The 23,761-nt window shown below is 43.2% G+C and overlaps 1 protein-coding gene across 5 annotated transcripts; it reads right to left on the bottom strand.

Annotated features, from left to right (window-relative positions):
- Positions 1-359: 359 nt before the first annotated feature.
- cpsf2 (cleavage and polyadenylation specific factor 2) lies at positions 360-23,357 on the bottom strand. Of its 5 annotated transcripts, none has more exons than XM_047049695.1 (15): positions 23,173-23,357; positions 22,703-22,872; positions 22,433-22,592; positions 22,236-22,341; positions 21,966-22,095; positions 21,742-21,857; positions 15,278-15,465; positions 14,766-15,056; positions 14,484-14,584; positions 14,167-14,370; positions 10,271-10,423; positions 9,934-10,159; positions 8,454-8,771; positions 7,946-8,080; positions 360-2,654 (listed from the first exon to the last, which is right to left on the bottom strand). In XM_047049695.1, exons 2-15 carry the CDS (start codon positions 22,849-22,851, stop codon positions 2,541-2,543), a joined length of 2,391 nt encoding a protein of 796 aa, XP_046905651.1. In that variant the 5' UTR covers positions 22,852-22,872; positions 23,173-23,357; the 3' UTR covers positions 360-2,540. The 5 variants fall into 5 exon arrangements, with proteins under 5 accessions (XP_046905651.1, XP_046905652.1, XP_046905650.1 ...); XM_047049696.1 differs by lacking the exon at positions 23,173-23,357 and adding an exon at positions 23,042-23,146 and having other exon boundaries at positions 22,703-22,950; XM_047049694.1 differs by having other exon boundaries at positions 361-2,654; positions 22,703-22,950.
- Between the last annotated feature and the right edge of the window lie 404 nt (positions 23,358-23,761).

Raw genomic sequence — 23,761 nt, 5'->3', positions numbered from 1 at the left:
TAGTAGTAGAACACTTTAATGTCTTCTGAGAGGCAATTTGTTGTGCAGCACAGAACATGTAGACACATTAAAACACATCAAAGTAACAAGAACCATATCATCAATAGTATAAATCCTATAGGCTAAAGATAGATATCTGCGAGGTTGAATATTGGTTTTACAAAACCATAACCAGCCTTGAAAAGCTTCTCTGATAACCCTAAGGTTCTGAACAAATTGCCTTCTCCATGACTCCACAGTGGGATACGCATTACACATGTTCTGTATGGTTGCACTGAGAAAACCAAACATCTAATATCAAAATAGCTGTCATTAATGGTGAATTAAAAGCTTACATGTTTTTTTTCTCTTTCAGTCATAGTGTTATATATAAGTATATTATTTATAAATAAAGACAATTCAACTCAGTTACACTGTCTATAATTCCTGGTAAATTTATTGAACTATTTATTTAAGCCTAACATTATTTTAACAGTCAAAATTAAACTATTTATTTAAGCCTAACATTATTTTAACAGTCAAAAGATGCAAAAAGATAGTTTCACCAATTCAACTTGATTAGGCGTGTGTGGTAATGTTACATGTGACAGAAGCCTTGCTTGTCACCAGATATCCATCATTTTCTGTGAACTGTTGTCACCTTGTGGAAGTGACCTTTGGACTCTATATGTATATCTATTTATATATATATGAGAGAGACCAATCAAAATGAAGTTCCCTAATTGTCATATGAACATACATACTGTATAATATATACAGAACAATGATGTGTGTGACATTTAATGTTTCAGGGAGGGTGCTAGGTATTGTTTGTGTGTGGCATGTATGTGTGCATAAAACTCTGTGCTAGAACGCATGTACTAATAGTAGTACTGCATAGTGCATTATTGTGTCAGTGAGAATCCTAGTTCCTTAATTTTACAACCTGGGGCCTTAAAATTGACTCACAGATCTCCACTGCTGTGTGCAGAGGCAACACTTATTAACCAGTTGTATATGGACGGCTACCACAATAAAAAAAATAAATTCCCATTGTTCAACTTTTAATAGCTTGCCCCTTTAAATTACATTTTGATGACATTTTACTAATAAAAAATTATACACTTGAGTGCCACCTATGTAACACGTGTAAACACATATACCTCTTTCATAAGGGTTAGAATGTGTAAACTTTAGAGGCTACAGAGCTGATGTTAGATTGTTCTGGGCTCGCAGGTCACCTTTATTGCCAAGATGACAGGCAGGGGTACTGCCTGCTGCAGCCATGCACCAATCTACAGGGCAAGTTGTCTGGGTCCAAACTGTTTTGTCATCCACCATCACTCACTGCTGCCCACTTAGCAAAAACAGGAAGGAGGTCATAGGGGTAAGTGTCAGAACACTGAGACCATAGACATGCGCATTATGTACCCAAGTTACAGTCTTGTTCTATGGAGTTCAAATCAACCACATAAGGCCTCTGTGGTCTGCAAGAGGATAACACAACACTGATGTTTTCTCAGGGCCTAAATGTGCTTATAAGGGTGGAGGAAGTATTTGTCATTAGTGAGATTTTTAATCAGGCGCAGGTCTAGTCTTCATCCCTCTGCTTGGGTTTCGAGCCTACACACAAACAGACTCACATACACATCAACATGTGTGACCCACGCACATGCCAAGTCATTAATCCCTCCAGGCCGGAGTCCACACAGCAGGCAGGCAATCGGGGACCAGTGCCAGGGCCTGCTTACAGGGTTTTATCCACTGCACTACACTCTCCCTCCCTGGTCAGCTCCAACAGACACACACACAGATACTACCTCTGCTGCCTTCAGCAGGGCCCAGTACATTGCCCCTGACATGATGTGCTGTAGAGATAATGTTGTGTGTGTGTGTGTGTACTGTTGTGGTCATGGCCCTGATGTAAGAGCAAAAAAGAAGCAACCTCATTGGGCATACTGGTATAATACTGAGCGATTTCAAAATACACAAACAGTTAAATGTGCTTGCGGGGACTAAATGTCAAGCATGTGTCATGTCCTTGCACAGCAATGACAAGTGTCAAGGATTTTAACAATGGACTGTGACATACTAAACAATTGGTGTGTTCAATCTAGCAACATATGTTAGTTTCACATCTATTATTGTGATGATTCATGTGCATTATTCACAATTCACATTTATTTGTGCATCTTGCAGTCATTGTCTGACACAAGTTTTCTCTAACAAAAATTAATTTGCAAGTAGCAGAGGTGGGGAGGTTACAATATTGTGCTGTGTTTTCTTTTGGTAATGTTCAGTAGCTGGGTAGGCTGAGATGGAATATCTCATACATAACAGTGGTTAGGTCTATACCAGCAACAAAGCTAGCCTGTCAGAAGTAGCACACGTTTCAGTCTGGTTGGAAGGAGGGCTAGGTCAAATGAAAAGCTGACAGGGGAAGTCTGACACCTTGCAATAATGCGCTGATGGCATTGTAACTAATATTTTGTTAATTGTTTGGAGCGAGTGAAGGAGACTGGTGGAGAGGGAGGAAAGGTTGTCTCCAGTTTTGTGTCCCTTCATTTCAGCGGATAGGTTAACACGTACAAAAAACGCACGGTACAGCAACATGCACAAGCAGAAATGTCTCCAGGGACCTGCTGAATTGACTCCTCCAAAACCTCCTCTGTCAGCTGTAGAAATAAAGAAATACAATATTTATTATCAATGTTTAGCATTCTGTGGCAGTAACACAGGTTTGTTTTTATGCTTGCTAGGGTGTGAAGAGTAAACAGCGCACAGAGTAGCAGCAGAGGGCTTAATGTATGCATTCTTAAGCCAACCATCATCCATTCTGACTGAAATAATCTTCAATACCAAACCACACAATAAATATCACAATCATTATTACAATATACATCACCTGTGCATAGCAGTAGCTAGACCTCAAAACTAAAAAGTTATTTTGTACTTTCAAAACTAAAATTCCTTAAAGGTAGGAATGTTTTAACCATTCAGTATTTTACAGTCCTCAAAATATAAGCTTTAGAAGTTGAATGAAGTGATTGGTGCAAGAGCATGGGTCGGGGGCCCCACTTCTGTACAATTAGCATGCTATGGCACTCCCTCTGGTCCTAGAATAAAGAGGACTAAGGGAGAGAAGGTATAACTGAGACAGAGTTGTTGTATTTGTAAAGAGCATCACATGAATAACTTCTTCTTCTGTCTGCTGAGCATAAAAGAAGGGCAGGCGAGGAAAAGTAACCTTGTTGCAATGCACAACAGAGAATAATACAAACCACAAAGGTTATTCCAGAAAGCAGTGTAGCCCATTTATACTGGTAAAATAACATTACAGTTGCAAAGGCAGGATTCATTTAAGACAAATAAGATCACAGTGCCACTGAAGTACAGCCATTTGTAGGGGGTCTCTACAGTGCATTAGAGTTGCAAGACAAGTAATTTGATGTTGTTCTCACCACAGAGGCTGTGTATGTGTAAGTAGTGGCCAAGTTAGGTTTATTTCATCTGTTATTTTCTAGTAAATCTACTAAATGTATTCCATTTTCTGGTAATTTTACTGTAGAATTTCTTAAATACCGTCATTTTATCATAATAAAACTATTTGAGAAAACATATTCACATGCAATTGAATCAGTGGGTTTATGGCAGCTCTCAAGGTACTGTACATAGCCATGTCAGATAACTATCGTTTTTACTGTGCCAAATAGAAGAAGCAGCAGGACAGACAGCTCCCATTCTTCTGACTGCAGTGGTAATTATCTGACAGCCAAATGATCTGAAAGCTATTTGCTATGGGGCTACTGCTGCCAAATCCAGGTAGAACTCAGATAATAAGGGATTAATGGCTGTGATTGGTTCTGCGCTGCACAAAAATGCTGCTTGGCTGTCCTCAAGTTACTTGAAGTTAAACAAGATCTCTCGATCTGGGGTAGATATTTAGTCACACTGCCAGCCAAGCATCTATCCATTAATGCACATACCAAAACATTGATTGATTACAAAGTAAACATGACAGCAACTGTACTATTGGCAGTGAATATCCAGCAAGTGTCTTTGTGGATTTGAGTTTGTGGGTATGGCCGTATTGTAGGCCAGTGTGAAGAGCAGGTTGCACAAGAGCTGATACTCAGTAATGGTGTTATTCAGAGCGGGTATGCACACCCAGCCGTCCAACCCAGCGCCCTCCTACGTGAGACTTGTGAGTGGGTGGGTATGTCCCCTGCTGAGAAAGATGCTGGCACTAGGGGATTACCCAGGTCCACTGACGGGATAAAGAGGGGAACAGATAGAAAATGGAAGTGAGAGAAAGATTTTGTGAGTTTTGTGTTAGAGACAGTATTGTAGAGAGAGAACAAGAGACAAAGAGATGGAGGGAAAGACACATGCACAGGCAGGCTGATCCCTTATGTTCTCCTACCCGCAGTATAGGGGTGTTCCCACACAAAGTCCTACGCTCCAAGGCTCAATCAACAAAAGCAAAACTGTGAATTCTAGGTTGGTTTGGTGAAATATAATTTAAAGAATTAAGTTCCTAGAAAACCACTCCTCTACATTATGTTGCTAGAGTAGTTTGCTTATAGAGCCAACAAGGCATTCTGTGAGGATTAAATGTCCAATACCTACCTCTAAGGCTCAATTTTGTTCAATAAGTTTAGTGGTTGCAGAGTTGGAAGTCTGAAAACCTCCAATAACGCGTAAGCGCAACTAATAATTTGATAATTGTTTGGAACTGGTAGTGGGGAGATGCTATGTGCAGGTCTCTCACCTTCCTCTAGAGGGAAGAGTAAGACCTGGGGCAAATCAGTCGCATAGACAGGCTTAGCTGCTTGTTACATTAAAACAGGGGCTTCTGTGACAAGAGTCAGCATTATGAAAGCTAAGAGGATTAGCTGATGGACATTTCTGGCGTTCTCAGTCAATTATCAAAATGAAAAGCGGTGACTGGGCAGGGCTGGCACACGCTCTGCCAGTGAAGAGCCACTCTTCTCTCTCTCAGCCTGTCAGAGAAGGGGTTACTGAAGTTCACCCAGAAGAAAAAAAGAAAGCTTCATTGGAGTATTTCAGACATTAAAGTTTTGTTGTTTGCGCCATGGATTAAAAAGGGCATTTAAATTTTAATGTTTCTAAAGTGCAAAACTGTATGTTATGCAACTATAAAACTGGCTTGCCTGTGAGTCAGCCAGTCATCCGTACTCATGCCGAACCCCTTCATCCATGTGCATTATGCCCACACCTCCCTCATGTGCGAGTTGTTTACCCACGGCCCCACTAGTTTGTGCCTGCCACGATCTTACCGGTCAGGGAGGAGACTACATAACTTAATGCGCATGGTTGTGTGTGTGGAGGGCACTTTATTTTGGGTCTAGCCATGGCAGAGACAATCCACAGACAATCCGCTGGCCAAGTGGGCCCACCCCAAGGATACAGATAACACTGTGAATGGAATAGACCGAGACAATATGACAACACTGCTGCAGTGGACATTAACAAGCAGAAAAAGCCGGAACCTCATCTACCGCAGAACCACCTTACTATATCTTACATGCCCATTCAACAAAGTTTGGACATAGTCATTGCACTAATAATACATTTGGATTTTAGTGTTATGAGAAGACAACTAAACCAAATTTTAATTATTGTCATTTGTTTTCACAAACTGGGCAAAAACGCTGCCACAATAATTCCCCTGAATTAAGGGTGTCAGTTGGACTTAAGTGGGCAGCTGAAACATGTCTCCAACTGGTGCTAACACACAAAGGCAGCAAACCCAGGAACACACCAAGGTGTTTCGGAGAACAGTACAGTACACACTAAACTCTCATCCCAGAACAGTACTTCTGTGAGGATGATTCAATTCACTGGCTACATAATTATTAAAATGACAATGATGATTTGGAACATTTTAATGACAAAAGGAACAGAGGAACAGTGATAAACAGTCATCTGGTTATGTCAGTTTTGGCCAGCCTGAACAGGAGCATAGCTGGGCTTTGAGGCATTCTCACACTATGAGGTGATTCAGGGACAGCACCTGTCTCTCACTTCAGGCAGGTAAACTCACTATGAAAATACATGGTAAATTGAAAAAAACAAGCTGGATCCACAGTGTGGTTGGATGTGGAAACAGCTGGAGATGCCTGAGGGGCTTCAGGTAGCTCGAGTAGTACACTGTGGTCCTCTGGGTAAAATCCTCCAAACGGAATGTCTCTGTAGAATAACGGCAGCCGATGCTGCTCTGTCTCTCTACCAGTGGTGTCTGCTGTCCACCTAAACCACAGCATACTGCTGATACAGAAGCTCCCGAATCTTATAGTAGTCATCGCACAGGCAGCCTTCCAGGCCAATGCGTCCTGCTTCCGTCTGTAGGATGCAGGAATACATAAAGGGTCACCTGGGTTCACATGAAAGCAACACTTACAATATTTTCCAGACTATAAGTCACACTTTTTTTTTCATCGTTTGGCTGGTCCTGCGACTTATAGTCAGGTGCGACATATATCAAAATATATATATTTTAACATGTTTTTAAATGTTAATTCATACTGACTGACATGAACCAACGAGTTCAACGGATTCAGTGATGTGGAAAGAGATCGGGAGCTTGGTGAATTAGTTAAGGGCGATATATGCTTCTGCGTATTTCGAAAAACGGACACATGGGAACGCCCTCGTCTCCGTGGAACGCCCTCTACGAGCTCTCCGTCAGCCCTCGGAGAGCTTGACGTGCACCTTCTGAATTTTCTAACTATCCGTCGTAGCTACGGAGAGCTACGGAGACCCCTTGGCTGTGATTGGTCAGTATTAAGTACCGCTTACGTCAGGGGCAGGGTTGCCGTGATAGCAGGACGAACAGAATCCTTTGACCGCCATTGCTTGTAACGTTTTTACAATTCATATTTCAGCTAAACGGTACACGTAAATGATCATCTGAATTAAAATGTGATGAGAAATGGGCAGTGTAGTTGCTGAAAATGTGAGTATTTTATTGATGAAATGGCTAATTTGCAAATTTGCTCCGACTTCTCGGTAACCTAGGTAAATAAACACTCAACGACGTCTAAACAAAAAAACGTTGCGCCACTTACTCTTCTGGCGGTGAATTGTTTTCAGCACCCACAGCCTACGGAGAACCATAAACACAGTCTATCCGTCCGTATCCGTGCGTATCCGTGCGCCCGCCCATCCGTAAACGGAGACGCAGAAGCATATTTCGGCCTTTAACCGGTAACTTGCTTGTTATGTTAATTTGGCCTATTCAGCCTCCCAGGTATGTTCTTTATGCTATTGTGTAGCTGAATAACTGTTAATGTGTAACGTTAACATACCGGACAGCAATTCAGCCTGTGTTCTGTGTGCTTTTGTGAATAACTGCCTTTCCAGATTAAATGTCTGTTCTTGGTCTTGGATTTTGTGAAATACATTTCTAAATAAATGCGATTATAGTCCAGTGCGACTTGTATGTTTTTTTTCCTCTTCATGACACATTTGTTGACTGATGCGACTTATACTCCGGAAAAATACGGTACTAAGAACACACTTGCAGTTTCTCCAACAGAAGGACAGTATGTGAAGACATTTACAAAAGTGCAAATCAGTGTCAACCTCAAATTAAAACTGAATACAAAGCTTACCAAACAGCATGTGCTCTAACAACATATACACGTCATTTCAACAGAGTCCTTGCTTTGTGGCACATTTGGAAGACCCACATCAACAGACTTAAAAAGCCATCCTAGTATCTCTACACATGGACAAGGCTGAATGGAATGTTTGTTTGCACATGCCGTATGGAATTGGCATTCTATTTCTGCCAATGTCATCCAAACAAACATCCCATCCAGCCAGAAATGTCAAAGCATTTCCAACTGCTCCTTCAACCTCATACAGGGTCTGGTAGTGGCCTTCATTACAGAGGGAGTGGGGTTGACTGACTGTGCCAGGGCGAAGGACAGACACTCACCCTGCGGACGGCCACCATGTTGTTGCACACCAGAACACCACCTACAAACTCAGCCTGAATGCCTTCTCTCAGCAAGACCTGCTTGAAGTCTGACAGGCGCGGCTCGTTGATGAACACCGACTGATGCCCTGGAATCTGGAGGTTAGGTAAGACCAGTCAGAATCAAAACAGAGCATGCTTCAATCAAGATTAGCTGATCAACAGATTATCTGACGTCTGTGGACTCCTCAACATATCTTTCCCTTGTACAATGCATCTTTCACTTCGTATGTCCAGTAAACCATTGGCTACTTATTCACCCTGTCCTTTACATTTTCTATGATGCTATTCTCTAATCAGCACAAAGGGGTCTGTCTGTCTCTAGTGGGTCAACTCACATCTCTATTTATCCTATCTATCTGACCTGTCCTGAGAGCAACTTATGCCTGTCACTAACTTGGGGGTCAACTACCTCTCTCCATGTTCAATAAGGACAATTATTCCCTCCGTCCTTTCACTTCCCCCTTACCTCTTGGGGGGGTAAGGGCTCCAGAGTGGGGATGACATCACTCTCCTCTGAAGATTCTCTCTCGTCCTCCCCGAACAGGGTCTTGATGGCCCGTTGTTGGGCAGCCACCACAGCACTTTGGTCAGCCATGCCAGGATCGGGGGCCACATCCATAGCCAGCTCGCCATCCTCTGCCTCCTCAACGGTGCCCTCCTCAGGTAGCACACCTGTGTCTACCTTGACCACTCGCATGTCTAGAACGCCATCAATCCACGCCAGCTCTGTATCCTTGGCCCGGCAGAACTGTAGAGAGCTCACCAGCGAGTCTTTCAACCGCACCTGGAGAGGAATAAACAACACGATAAGCCCCGTTAGAGTATTTAATGTTTATAGAAGTCTCACGTTTAGGGCCTCAACCTTTTCAAGGCACTTAATGTCATCGTTGTAGTAGGAATGTCACGAGAACCAATACTACCGAAACCTTCCAGTTTTAAAATGAAAAAACACAGACAATGCCCATTTTGTGGGGCACTGTAGGCAAGAATGCCAGTGTTAGCAACGATGCCGGTGTTAGCAGCATCGGTGCTGCGCCTCTTCCGGAACTGATGTGAGTTCTGATTCATATTAACAACATCCAAAGAATAAACGTTTTCAGTTTTTTTAATCTGTCATACTGAAATACACGTTACATGATGTTTGGGATGGTGGGCACATTTGTTACAATGGCTTAAGTTATGTACGTAGCTTATGCTGTAGTTTCAACGTTAGCACACCTCGGTTATAAGGGGAGAGAGAGAAAGAGAGCATCTTGAGAGTATCAGGTCAAAACTAGCTAAATTCACTGAATATCCTAGTTTAATATAGTTACAATTAGCCTAATTAATTGTGATTCATCTAGATTCATTAATTTTGAATATGAAATCGATTTATCCAAGACCATGTTGACATGTTAGTTTTCCTCTCTAAAAACCTTGAACTAGCCAAAAAAAGGCGTGCAATGCAGTGAAGAAGAAAAAAAACATGTTCATCTTGTTGGCTGAATGGCTGCACTGCTATATCCACTGTTTGTTTTGCACTGTTGCTGTTTTTGCAGAGTACCTTTTGAAAAGATGTCTGGAATGTGTCTGGGGACACTAGTTGTTGCACTATGAGCATTAATTGCACTTTGTTATGTTGTTGTATGCTATATTGCACATGTGTTTATGTCTTGTTATGACATTTTGATATTTTCAAGTATTTTAATAAAGAAGTTCATGTTTCAAGTTCAAGTACATGGGATCTTAGAAAAACATTTTTACCGTGGTATCGAAATCGGCATCGAGAATCGTGTTATTTTACTGGTATTGGCACCGACTACTGAATATTTGGTATTGTGACACCCCTACATTGTAGGAAAGTGTATTGTATACAAAATAGCTTCTGGTTTGACATCTTATTGAAATAAGCAATGTATAGTCTATTAGTATAGAAAAGTGAAAAGCATGGCTTCTGCAGGTCTGACCTGGTAGATGTGCGTCTCGCTGGTGGCGTCCACTGTCTCCTGCAGTTTAGGTGTGTAGACCTTGATATCCTTGCCGCTGAAGGCCTTGCAAGACTCAGACAGGTCCAGACTTGCTTCAGGAGGGCCACGGACAATCACCAGCTGCCGTGGCTTCATCTGATTGATGATCTTCTTGATTGAGTCTCCATCAGACCGTCCCTCGTAGTCAATGTATGTCACTCTTGCTCTACAGAAGGACAGTGACACAGAGTACTTAGACTAGACTGCATTACAATCTTACAACTCAAATATGCAACAAAATATACAACCTAACCATTCATTAAGTGTGGCTACGTACTTGATCTCTATAGTCTCTGTGGTGGAGGTGCATTTAGTTGGTACGACTGAGAGGTCCTGGTCCATAGGCTCATCCCCATTGGCCATCCCCGATTCCAGCTTGGTTTTCTCCTCCTCTGTGGCTTGTAGCTCGGGCACAAGAAACTCCTCTGGCCTAATAAAACACATGGAGTGATAGTAGTGTGAGGTACAGTCATTTTGATCAAGTTGGTAGTTTATGTATTTTATTTAACAATTATTATAACTACAAAAATACTTCAGTTTTGGAGCCAGTAAACCATTTTTACTGATCTGATCAGGTTATTCTTGGAGGTTAACTAGGGTGACCAGACGTCCTCTTTTGCCCAGACATGTCCTCTTTTCGAGACCTATAAAATGCGTCCGGCGGGGATTCCAAAATCATCTGGGATTTTGCCTCGTCAGATATTTGTGTTTCTCTGTGTCTTTCAGAGACTAGTTATTACGCCCTTACAAGTTTTGGAAAGGGTATCTCCCTTACGTTCCACCTTCTTGTGCGAGCTCTGACTGTAGAGAGAACTGTCATTGGTCAACCGCCTTCTCAATGTTGCCAGATGCACAATAATTATCCTCTAAATACGATCATTTTGAGCCTTTGGTTTGATACTTTCCTATCTGGCAACACTGTGAGCACCTTGCCGCCTTTGTTATCATTATTGCTTCAGTATATGAGGACTGAAGTGTCTTTATTTTCTAACTTTAATATGTGGCCATATACAAAATGTATTATTTAATTATTTAAAATGTGTTATTTGTTATCATTATTGCTTTAATATATGAACAAGACACATTAAACAACCACTGAAAGCCACATAAGCACTGGACTAAATGCAAAAAATAAAAAAAGATTTGTTTTTCATTTGCACTTTGTAATTTTGTTACGGTTCAATAAAAAAAATGATCATATAGCCTATGTCATTTGGCTACATAACCCCGCCCCTCCCCCGCGTGTATATGAAGACAGAGCTAAGTATTTTTTGATCAAGACTTGTTCAAGCCACCTTTCTGCCTAGGATGATTGTGACCTACAAGACATGTTTGAAACCTTGCTGAATTAACTCAGTGTACCATAGGGCTGCACAATTAATCGAATTTTAAATCACGATCACGATTTCGGCTTCCCATGATCAAATTCACGTGATCGAGCGATATTTAAAATGCGTCAAGCCAATCTATCTCTTCGTAAACCAATAGGTGCGTTCGACATCGGCTGCGGCTGCATGAAATGACCAGTGAAAGTTGCCGCTAGCAGTCGGGGAGGAGTTATAAACGGCTCTGTAAAGTCAAAAAAATTGTCATTTTATGTATTGGGCTGTGATAAACTCTTTCTCCAATCTGTAGGCTGCAGCCGGCTGCGGCGCTGCATGGAGTCGAATACACCTAATGTCTGATCACGAGATGTTCCCTGCACTACGCAGCTTAGGCCCCGTCCACACTAGCCCGAGTAAAAAAAAAAAAAAAAAACGCATACATATGTCTCCGTAAACGAAGACGCAGAAGCATTCGGCCTTATACAGCGTATTTGGACACTGAAAACGGAGCTTTTCGAATACGCTCCCCTAGCCGGAGACATTTGAAAACGCCGGGTTCGCATAGTAGGCTTGTGTGGACGGGGTCCACGGAGCTTTTCAGATACGATGACGTTCAGTTGCCATGGCATTGGGGGTAGCTTTTGCTCTATAGACCAATTATTTGTTTGTAAACAATCGGGATGCGCGTGCAATGTGGCTGCAGAAAACCGGGAAAGGATAGCATTTTAAATGGCAAAAGGACCACACGGATAATACAAATAGTTAGATTTAAAAAGACCAAAAGCGTCGAGGAGGACATGCCTATAGGAGAGAAGGCGATTACCCAATGATCTGTCGCATCAGAATTTTGATTTGGGTCACGAAAGTCTTGAAATTTGAGTGAGAATGTCGCCCGGTACAGACCGCATAGTCGAGCAGCAACCATGTCTTCACGTCATGTCACAAAGTTCATAATTTTACACTTTAACAGTCAATTCTACATTTAAAAAGTCGAGCAGGGCAGCTTTCAAGAAATATGGGAATTCTGCTTTTAGTCAGCTGGTCCGATTATTTTTCTGATTTGTTTAAACTGGCAATCTGAGTTAGACCACATCCCAGTTACACTGTTTTGACGTTAGCCTCAGTCAGACTCGCTCACTGGCAGTGTGCACAATGTTGTATTTCACTCCATTCTACACCAGAAACGTCAGGGAGGACTGCCTAATGTAGATACGAGTCTGGTGAAGATAGCCAGAATCTTTGATTTCTTTAAGATGTCTGTTTCATTCGTCATTTGCCTGAGAAAGCGACCTCCGTTAGCCAGGCTAGTTTTGCCCGATCACTTGGACAGACTATTTAAGGGTATCGGGGTCAAGTGACTTTAGTGCATAGACAAGTGAACGTAAATGTATTTGTCCAAAGGCCAAGAGCCTCAAAAAGTTAATATCAAGCCCTGCAATCCAGTGGCCAGAGATATATGATGACCTGAACGACACTCCAAGAGTAATAGAACGGGGAGAAGTTCGTCTTTTGCAACCCACATGCGCAGTTGAGCGTGCTTGACAGTTGTGTGACGTAGGGTGATAATTGGTCTATAGCTATAACGTCAAGATGAACATGGAAGGTGAAAGAAATATGCTGCTCCATCTCGATAATGTATTTACCAGTTTAGTTAGTGTAATTCAGGTATTATCACTTAATAGATACGCGTTACTCCTACGCAGAAGGCGAGTGTTGTAGGCTACTCGGTGTGCCTGAACGATAGGGGGACAAGGCAGAGAAGACGGTTTAAACGAAACATAGAAAAAAATTCTGGGTGAGACCTGGCTGAACAGCTAGCTGGTGGGACAATTTTAAAAGATCAAATAGTATTGCCAGAGGAGTATCTAAACAAGGCACCGTGGTGGGAGGGAGGGGCAGGAGTGGCGTAACCATGACAACGATTGTCATGTACCCGTGTGTTAGTGTGGACGGCAAACATTTGGAAAACGATTTGAAAACGCTAGTGTGGACGGAGATTGTTAGTGTTTTATAGATTGTATATTTAGTTTTATTCACATCCATTCTGCAGGTACAATGCATTGTGACAATCAAATTTGATTAGGTTAAAATCAACAAATAATCGTGATAATTAATCGTGATCTCAATATTGATCAATATAATCGTGATGATCATTTTGGCCATCATCGTGCAGCCTTAGTGTACCATGCATATTTGTGTGGCATCACAAACCTATGGAGGCTTTTAAAGGCCAAAAACAAATATATAAGGCTTTAACCTCCCCCCTGACTTGATGAAATTGACAGATTTGTTTTGCTGCAGCAAGTTACACTATGGATAAATTAAGAGTATAAATAAATAAATGCGTGAATAAGTAAATAAATAAATATTACGAATGAATAAATAAATGTACAAATATGTAAATAAATACACATACATTGAACATTTATATATTTAATGTATTGTTTAACTTGTAATTTATTTATTTATGGTGTCAGTTAAGCATTAAATTATATAATTGTTCATTTATGTACGCATTGTATTATGTCATTATATACAAGTACTAAGACAACGAAAAGCAGTTTAGCATCAACCAGAAGTGCTGAGAAAGCAGTAAACTACATATATATTATATATATAAAAAGGGAAGTGATATGTACGTACAGTAATAAAATATGTAGTGGAAATGTTCAGTGGCTGGGAGAAGGTGCATGGCTGTCCAGGCCAGGGTGTAGGGGCTAAGTACAATTTATAGAATTATTTAAGTTTATGTATTTTGTTTTGGTCCTTTAAAACCATATATCTCTCTCAGGGAAAATCTGACTGTTTGAATGGTGAAAAAGCCCAAAGTACATGTAAACCATAGTACCTGATAATTTCTCCATACTCATCCCATTTGATCCTTTCCTCGTGTGTAGGAAACATAGGGTAGGACTTCTTTGCTTGTTTGAAGAAGCTGCCCTTGCGCCCCCCCTCTCCCTTCATCATTAGGTCATGGTGTTTGGTCTTCAACACGGCAGGCTGTTCAAGGTCATCCTCCATGTCACTCTCATCACTAGAATCAACATCTACCCTGCACCAACACACAAACATGAAAATGTTCGAGATAATACAATTTTGCTACCACTTGTAAGCGTATGCAATGGGTAACATTGCAAACATGCTCGGACCAAAACTGTGACTCACTCTTTAGCTTGTTCCAGTTTTTTGGCAGCTTCTTTCTTAATTTTATCCTTCTCTAAGTATTCTTCCAGCTCCTTGCCTTCCAATTTCACTCGTTTCCTAATCTGACACCAGGACAAAAAAAAGATGAATCATGTGACTGTTTCAATGGCATAAAGCTGTTTACATGGGTTAAAATAGACACACAGGATTTGCTTAGGAGACACTTTCTGCAAAGAAAAAGATGAACCCTGAACCAACGCTGGAGAGAGACAACCCTTTTGGCAGCTCTGCCCCAGGCCTCACCTCCAGGTCCAGCATCTTCTCCCCGGGGTTGTCGATGAGATATCGAGCGAGAGTTCCAGGTGTGGTGCGGAAAGTCAGAATGACAGAGTTTTTGACATCCTGGCACCACTGGATGAAGAGCTCTCGGGAGAAGCCAGACTCCAGGTCAGGCTGGCTGCATAACACTACCTTTGGGCTGGGGACACGAGCAAGGTCTGCTAGACTGTGGCACAGGGACAGGTGGCGGAACTGGAAGGGGTTATTCCTTTTGTCTTCAAAGCACCTCATGAGCTTGTCACTCATCCACTCTACCTGCAGTGAGACATAACCATTACAATTGTTATGATTGGTTTATGCCCAACAATGAATGTGGAATAAACCAAATTAAGCATTAAATACATTTTATGTACAAGATCATTTGACCAGCTGTAAGTTTAATGAAAGTGTAGTTATGTTTGGATAATGATGATTTGTTGAATGAAGGACAATTTGGGCTGTATGTAAATTCTGTATTGGAAAATGATGGCGGAGACCTGTGACTTGGAGAACTCCACCACATTGTAGCTGACGTTATTGAGCAGGGCTAAAGAGTATACACCCAGTCCTGCATCCTTTGTTCTCCATATCTGGTCCAACAGTTGAGCCAGCTCCAACACGCGCCCTGCCGTATCCACAGCGATAAGCACATTTCCGTCGCCACGAAGGGTCTCCATCACATTGGCTGAGGGAGAAAATGTGCCCATTATCCTTTTACACAAAACTGTATGATTTGAAAAAACTACAGTGCTCCAAAAAAATTATTGATGTGAAAAAAAAGTTATGGTTATCTATACTGATATTGGCCGGGTTTCCCAGATTCGTTAAGAAGCTCTTAACGCTAAGAGCGTCTTAAAAACGTTCTAAGGGGCACTCTAGAACGCTCTTAAAATGTTCTTCAGAAGATCTTAGCGTTAAGAACTTCTTAACGAATCTGGGAAACCCGGCCATTGACAGTTGAATGTCTTAGGAACGAAAGGATGCCACATCTTTGATAGAAATAAACGTTTTCAGCCAAGGGAGGACTTAATACAGACACCCAAAAAATCAAAGTGAAAAAAATGATGTGGCAGGCTAGTCCATTTTGCCAAAATTCAATTTCTACAAATCAAAATGCTTCTCAATATCATGTGTAGCCCCCACGTGGTTGTATGCATGCTTGGCAACATGCATGTTCCTAATGAGACGATGGATGGTGTCTTGTGGGATGTCCTCCCAGATCTGTTGAAGGGCATCAGTGAGCTCCTGTAAAGTCTGAGGAGCAATCTGGCGGCGTCTGATTTCAAGTAGGCTACAGCCGAACCCTCGTTCTGTTTTGATCAGGGGCGGTTTTAGGCACGGGCAGACCGGTCTTTTTTATGTCACGTGGAGGCGCACGAGCATTTAAAAAAAAAAAGAAATGTCTGCGCGGTTTTCTCTTATCTATCATTTCAGTTTGTGGGGAATTGGCATATTAGCGCCCCCTTTAGGCAGCTGCAGACACCCCTGCTTGCTGAGACAGTGCCGTGCAGCATTTTCCTTCGTTTGTTGCCGCCAGGTAGTAGCGGTGCTCGTTCCGTGGGCTGTTGGGGGGCGGCCGATGGGGTATGGGGCGGCACACGATTTCTTCCTCCCGGAGGGGGCGGGGGGGGGGCAAGTGATAAACTCGCCCTCGGCGCACAATGTGCTACAACCGGCACTGGTTTTGAACCATAGTAATCGAGTTGGTAAGAGTGTCTTCTTGTCTGATCAATACGCAACTGTGAGGTGCGCGAATGGACAGAGTTGCCACTAAACTGTCGTTCCGCTGCGAGGGCCAGCCCGACGTGCACGAATACACCTGTACAAATGCATACACATGTCCACTCAAAATGCTGATAAAAGTTTGATTTACGATTTCCAACGCAGCCTCCATTGGTATTCTTAACCTGGAATGATACTATATAGTGCAGTATTTCCTCTATGGCTACATTTCTGCCGCCACGGTATCAGAAATCAGGTTGTACAAAATGTTTGGCCGTCCATCAGCAGCGATTGTAACGGTGCGTTCACACTGCAGACTTTTTTACCGCTCAGCACCGCCGGCCTTCCCACAGTGCACCATGCTCGGGGGCGTGTCAGACAGATTCATTCAGAGCTGTAGTTCTCTTAAATCACTGTTGTAGTTCGTATAATGTCATGGCAAATGTGCAGACAAAATACAACTTTTACACACATTAAGCAAAAATCCGACACGCATTCTAGATCTGACATGATCTTATCTACAGCACACAATAGGTTATCTTTTTCCACACTTTTTTTAGGCCGAGTGAAAGATGAAATGCCAATTTGACATTAGGCGCGTTCGACATGGGCTGACGTCAAACGCACCTATTGACAACCCAGTATCACATGATTCTAGATTGGCTTAGAAGGAAGGAAGCGCGAAAATGGATGAGACGGAGACAGGAGGGTTCAGCCAGTGGCGATATTCTCATTATTTTAACTTTGTTGCTCGAAAGGACAAAAATATTACAATAAAATGCACTCTATGTCCATGCGAGAGGTGCCTTTCAACTGCTGCCAACTTAATGAGATTTAAAAGTGAGGCAATGTTCAGAAATAACTAGTAACTTGTAACCAATGTTCCCTGTAAGCTGCGCGCCTGCGCAGACCAGTTGAAGGACCCGCGCACTAGATTTTCCAGGCCGCGCACAAAATAAAATCTTTTTTTTTTTATACAATTACTTTATAAAACCAATAAATGTTCAGTTGATCGGTGAAATGCGGCAAAGCCCACTTTTCAATGTCACTCTAGACGCAAGCTTTTAACAAAACAACGACCCTGGCGCTCTGCTCAAGCTTTGACTGGCAACGAAAATCAGAAACGTTACCTTTACAGGCGAAGAGCGTAGGTTTGCGTAGGGTCCATAGGGACTAGTCACAACCAAAGTTTGGGAAATATATAATTGTCCCCATCAATATTTTGTTAATTTTAGAAAAATAATATTTTGCACATATATTTGCAAAACTCATTCGTATTATTATCTTTACTTTATTTGTTTCCCAGAAAAGTGAAAAATAAATTTTCAAGTTAACCAATGCGCTTGCGAGACCAGACCATGTCATATAATTGGCTGAAGTCGCAGGCAGAGTCAGAAAAACTTCATGAATCGTGACTTGCAGAAAGAGAGCTGTCAGTACGCCAGGAAATGATAAAGCCTCATATAAGTATTTCGTTTGGTCTCAGCATTGATATTTTTGACCCTTGTGTGTTTTATAGATAGGAAAATGTCACCCAAAAAGAAGACATATATCAGAGTTTTTTTCACCACCCAGAGAGTAAGTAGCTAGCAAGAAGGTCGTTGTTAGTTGGCTAATAGGAAAACTACACACAGTGCAAACCTGCTGGCCTTACATCGACACCCATTCTACAATGGAAACATGTTTTGAAAGTTGTTAGTGTAGTGGAGCATGTAACTTTTGTTGTATTAAATATATCCATAGCGTCTGCAATCTTTCGACCAGTGTGTTTAGGTTGATTTATACTTCTGCGTTTTTACGCACACGCACACAGGGAACGCCCTCTCCGTCAAGAAACGCCCTCTGCGTGTCCTCTCCGAGCCCCTCGCAGAGCTCTGCGTGCACCTCCTGATTTTCCTGACTATCCATCTGTCATTTTACGGATACCCCTTGGCTGTGATTGGTCCGTATTAAGAACCGCTTGCGTCAGGGGTAGGGGCGGGGTTGCCGTGACCAACAAGAGAACAGAATCCTTTCACCGCCATTGTTGTAAGTTTTTACAATTCATATTTCAGCTAAACAGTACATGTAAATCAGCATCTGAATTAAAATGTAACGAGAAATGGGCAGTGTAGTTGCTGAAAATGTGCTTATTTTATTGATGAAACGGTTCATTTGTAAATTTGCTCCGACAGAGCCATCTACTATTCTGGCGGTGAATTGCTTTCAGCACGCAGAGCCGTAGGAGTAGTATAAATTCAACCAATCCGTCCGACTCCGTGCGTGCGTCTGTCCGTTAACGGAGACCCAGAAGTATAAATCGGCCTTTAGCAGCAGCTTGTCTTGTTGAAGCCAGAAGGATAAAGCTAACCTACCCACATAATGGGACCGTGCTAGTTTAGCCTAGTACCAGCAGGCTAGCAACTCAAAAGTGATATTAACTGGTAATAAGAAGGCCTATATGATCCCTTGGATAGTAATATGCCTATCCCTGTAATCTCGACCAATGTCAGCAGTCAGTCAACTAAGCATGGTTAGCGTCTGTATTAAATTGATGAATTACTGTGCAGGAAAAACAGCACCCTGATGATGCAGATGTAGAGCAGGTTGGTGATGAATCAGCATCAGCGGTTCAGGTGAGAAGTTGAATTTTTCATTTTGGTAAATACTGCATTAAATTGCAGTTTTATCATTAAAATGATCTATGGCGCCGACAATGGCAGCTGCGGTAGCTAGGTGTGCTCTGTTTTGTCTTGTCTGTTAATTCAGTGTTCTGCCAAGATTTCCGGGGTTCTCTAACAAGAGAAGTACTTCTTAACATCAGGACTACAACTCCTGTGGATTTATTTCCCACTTTTCTGCTTCCAGTGGCAGATTTTGTGGAAATTATAGTCAAAGCCACCCTCGGCTTTGTCCTACCAGCGAAGAATCGCAGGAGAGGTTAACGGGCCGGTGCTTTGGTGCGACTTTGTACCCGCCAACCAGATATTGTGCGTGGAGCATGAAAATCCAGATTTCTTGGTTATTGTGCTAGGCGACTTTAACAAAGGCAATCTCACTCAAGAACTCCCCAAATACAGACAATTCATCAAATGCCCTACCAGAGAAGAGAACACTTTCGATCACTGCTACTCTACTATCAGTAAAGCATACCATGCGGTTCCCCGAGCAGCACTGGGTCACTCAGACCACGCCATGGTCCACCTGATTCCTGCATACAGGCAGAAGCTTAAGCGCTGTAAGCCTGCTGTGAGGACATCAAAACAGTGGACCAGTGAGGCTATGGAGGAACTGCGGGCGTGCTTGGACTGTACTGACAGGGACATGTTCATGACTGCTACCAATAATCTGGATGAGCTCACGTAGGCTGTGACATCATACATCAGCTTCTGTGAGGACTGCTGTATACCAACACGCACCAGGGTGAGCTACAACAATGACAAACCCTGGTTTACAGCTAAACTCAGAAGGCTGAGACTGGACAAAGAGGCCGCGTTTAGGAGTGGGGAAAGGGACAGATTCAATGAGTCGAAGAACAGGTTTAGCAAGGCGGTGAGAGAGGCTAAACGACTGTACTCGCAGAGACTAGAAGATCAATTCTCTGCTAGCGACTCTGCTTCTGTCTGGAGAGGCCTCAGGCAGATCACCAACTTCAAGCCCAGAGCCCCCCACTCCACTAACGACTTCCGCCTGGCCAACGACCTGAATGAGTTCTACAGTAGATTTGAAAGACAATTGGACAGTCCTGAACAACCCCTTTCCACCCGTGAGGCCTCCCCCCATCTACAGTGACGACCCTCTCCATTCAGGAGAGAGAAGTGAACAAACTGTTCAAGAGACAGAACCCCCGCAAAGCAGCTGGGCCAGACTGTCTCTCCAGCCACCCTCAAGAACTGCGCTGACAAGCTGTCTCCGATGTTTACCTACATCTTCAACACCTCCCTGGAGACATGCCATGTGCCAGCCTGTCTCAAGTCCTCCACCATCATCCCTGTGCCCAAAAAGCCCAGGCCAACTGGACATAATGACAACAGACCTGTCGCCCTGACCTCTGTGCTAATGAAGTCTTTTGAGTGCCTGGTGCTGGCACACCTAAAATCCATCCCAGACCCTCTACTGGACCCCCTGCAGTTTGCCTACAGAGCCAACAGGTCTGTGGACGATGCAGTTAATATGGCCCTCCATTTCACCCTACAGCACCTGGACTCCCCTTTATCCTATGCCAGGATCCTGTTTGTGGACTTCAGCTCTGCCTTTAATACCATCATCCCCGCTCTGCTTCAGGACAAGCTCTCCCAGCTGAACGTGCCTGACTCCACCTGCAGGTGGATCACAGACTTCCTGTCTGACAGGAAGCAGTGCGTTAAGCTGGGAACACAAGTCTCTGATTCCCGGTCCATCAGCACTGGATCTCCCCAGGGGAGTCCTTTCTCCTCTGCTCTTCTCCCTGTACACCAACAGCTGCACCTCCAGCCATCCGTCTCCTGAAGTTTGCGGACGACACCACCCTCATTGGGCTCATCTCTGGTGGAGATTATAGGTCTGATTATAGGTGGGAAGCGGACAACCTGGTGACCTGGTGCAGCCAGAACAACCTAGAGCTCAATGCTCTCAAGACAGTGGAGATGGTTGTGGACTTCAGGAAGAACACAGCCCCACTCACCCCCATCACCCTGTGTGACTCCCCAGTCAACACTGTGGAGTCCTTCTGCTTCCTGGGCACTATCCTCTCCCAGGACCTCAAGTGGGAACTGAACATCAGCTCCCTCACCAAGAAAGCACAACAGAGGATGTACTTCCTGCGGCAGCTGAAGAAATTCAACCTGCCAAAGTCGATGATGGTGCACTTCTACACAGCCATCATTGAGTCCATCCTCACCTCCTCCATCTCCATCTGGTACGCTGCTGCCACTGCCAAGGACAAGAGCAAGCTGCAGCGTATCATCAACTCTGCGGAGAAGGTGATTGGCTGCAATCTGCCTTCCCTCGAGGACCTGCACACCTCGAGGACCCTGAGGCGAGCGAAGGAGATTGTGGCCGACTCCTCCCACCCTGGACACTCCCTGTTTCAGTCACTCCCCTCCGGCAGAAGGCTGCGGTCCACCAGGACCAAAACCTCACGCCACACAAACTGTTTCTTCCCGTCAGTGTATTATACAGATCCAGGTGGAAGTTTTCCCTAACTGAAGGATAATTTTAAAAAAAAGAGAATGAGACGGTTGTTATATTCCCATTGCTCCCTCCCATGTTCCCAACTTACTGAGAAGCTGCTCGTCTCTCTGCTTGCGACGTGGCTGCACATATGTGGCATTGAAAGAGTCTGTGATGAGTAGAGAAGGACGGCTTACAGTCTCCAATGTACATCCATTGAGGTGGCTGAAATACATTTAGAAAAGCAAAACAAGAGAAAGACATGAGATAACTGAGCAGCTTTTTAGAACTCTTAATATTTCAGCCCCTAAAACAAATGCTTTCTACACTTACATTTCTCTCTTGTGGTTGAAGTCTACAGCGTAAACAATCTCCTCCTCCCCATCCTTTACAATCTTCCAAATGGTGCCTCCAATCATATGACCAGCAGGGAGTGGGGTGATGGATAGACCATGGCCTTTACCTGTCGGTATGTGTGTGTGTGTGTGTGTGTGTGTGTGGGGGGGGGGGGGGGGGGGGGGGGGGGGGGGGGAGATATAGCTACAATTATATAGATATTTCAACCTTACCATTGCAAGGTTGTCTTAAATTTTGTTGACCCACCTTTCAGATTGACAATCTGTGAGTACTTCAACTGCTGAATTTTGTCAAATGCTGAATCCACATCATCAAGGGTAAATAGACTGAAATCCTCACTGTTATTGCGAGACTGCAAAACAAAAACATTTAATGATAACTGTATCGCTAAAAATTGCAGAGAGCAAACATGCATGTGTTGCAAGCTTCTATATTTTCCACACCTGGTAGAGGTCATACATGAACATTTGACCCATTTTGTAGACAGGAATAGTTGCATATATGGTACAGTTGAGCCCCAGCTTCCCCACTGCATAGGGGAGGGCTCCAAGATGCAGTGGGTCTGGGTGGGAGAGGAGCACAGCATCAACCTGGTGTACATATCTGAAGAATAGAGGAAAACACATATTTCATAACATCGGAGGATGCAAAACCTGGCCGAAGTGACTTGTGGGTTCAAATAAACATAAATATGAATACAAGTGGATGCATACCTTTTCATTGCATCAATAATGTCCATGGAGAAACTCTCATCCCAACCGCAGTCCAAGAGGAAGCGGAACTCGTCCACCTGCAGAAGGTAACAGAGGGCCGACTCCTCCTGCACCCCTGACACTGCCGTTAACTTGATGATGGACGTCATTCTCCTTTGTTATCCCACTGTCTGCATGCAAGTACAATAGTGGGAGAACTTTTACGGCCAATCAGCTGGTAGTTTGATCACTGTGTATAGGGCTTCATTCTGTAACAAAAATCATCACATGGGTCGGGTGATTAAACAACGCAGAATAAACCTGGCAGCCCACTCTAGTATCGCAGCAAGCAAACCTTACTTTTCCATGTGGCAATACCTCACACATCTAGCTGGAGCAACATATCCAGCACGCATGGGATGATAAACTAGAGAGCTAGCAAGCTAGCTAGCTAGCATTTTCAGCTAACGTAACAAAGATACCTACTGTACCTGAACTACCAGTTATTCGGAAGTAAGACGATTGGCTGAAAACAAACGACCATTCAATATGACACAAACATAAACTTAATTTTAACGAAGTGAATCCACACTTGATATGTTATCATTTTAACATCACGGTGTCGTTCTGAAATGATTGAGCACACACTTCTTCTTTTGATTTGGTTGGCGGCGGGTTGCATCCTGTTCAAGGTGCATATACCGCCATCTACTGTTAACTAGTGATGTTACGCTCGATACCGTGCTCACGAAGCGGTATTGACCTTTCAAAACAATAGACCAATTATTTGTTTGTAAACATTCGGGATGCGCGCGCAACGTTGTTGCAGAAAACCGGGAAAGGATAGCATTTTAAATGGCAAAAGGACCACACGGATAATACAAATAGTTAGATTTAAAAATACCAAAAAGGTTGAGGAGGACAGCCTTTGGGAGAGAAAGCGATACCCATTGATCTGTGCATCAGAATTTTGATTTAAAGTCTTGAAATTTGAGTGAGAATGTCACCCGGTACAGACTGCGTAGTCAAGCGGCAACCATGTCTTCACGTCATGTCTCAAAGTTCATAATTTTACAGTTT

Source organism: Hypomesus transpacificus, chromosome 26 (assembly GCF_021917145.1).
Source record: "Hypomesus transpacificus isolate Combined female chromosome 26, fHypTra1, whole genome shotgun sequence".
NCBI lineage: Eukaryota > Metazoa > Chordata > Actinopteri > Osmeriformes > Osmeridae > Hypomesus > Hypomesus transpacificus.
Note: the sequence above shows the minus strand (reverse complement) of the source record. Positions and strands in the feature narration are given on the sequence as shown.

Coding starts and splice junctions, on each gene's coding strand:
- cpsf2 (XM_047049695.1), bottom strand. CDS start 22,851: ATGACGTCCATCATCAAGTTAACGGCAGTGTCAGGGGTGCAGGAGGAG. Junction 22,342..22,432: donor TCATGTATGACCTCTACCAG/GTGTGGAAAATA, acceptor TTTGTTTTGCAG/TCTCGCAATAACAGTGAGGA. Junction 8,772..9,933: donor GCGAGACGCACATCTACCAG/GTCAGACCTGCA, acceptor ATTCCTCTCCAG/GTGCGGTTGAAAGACTCGCT.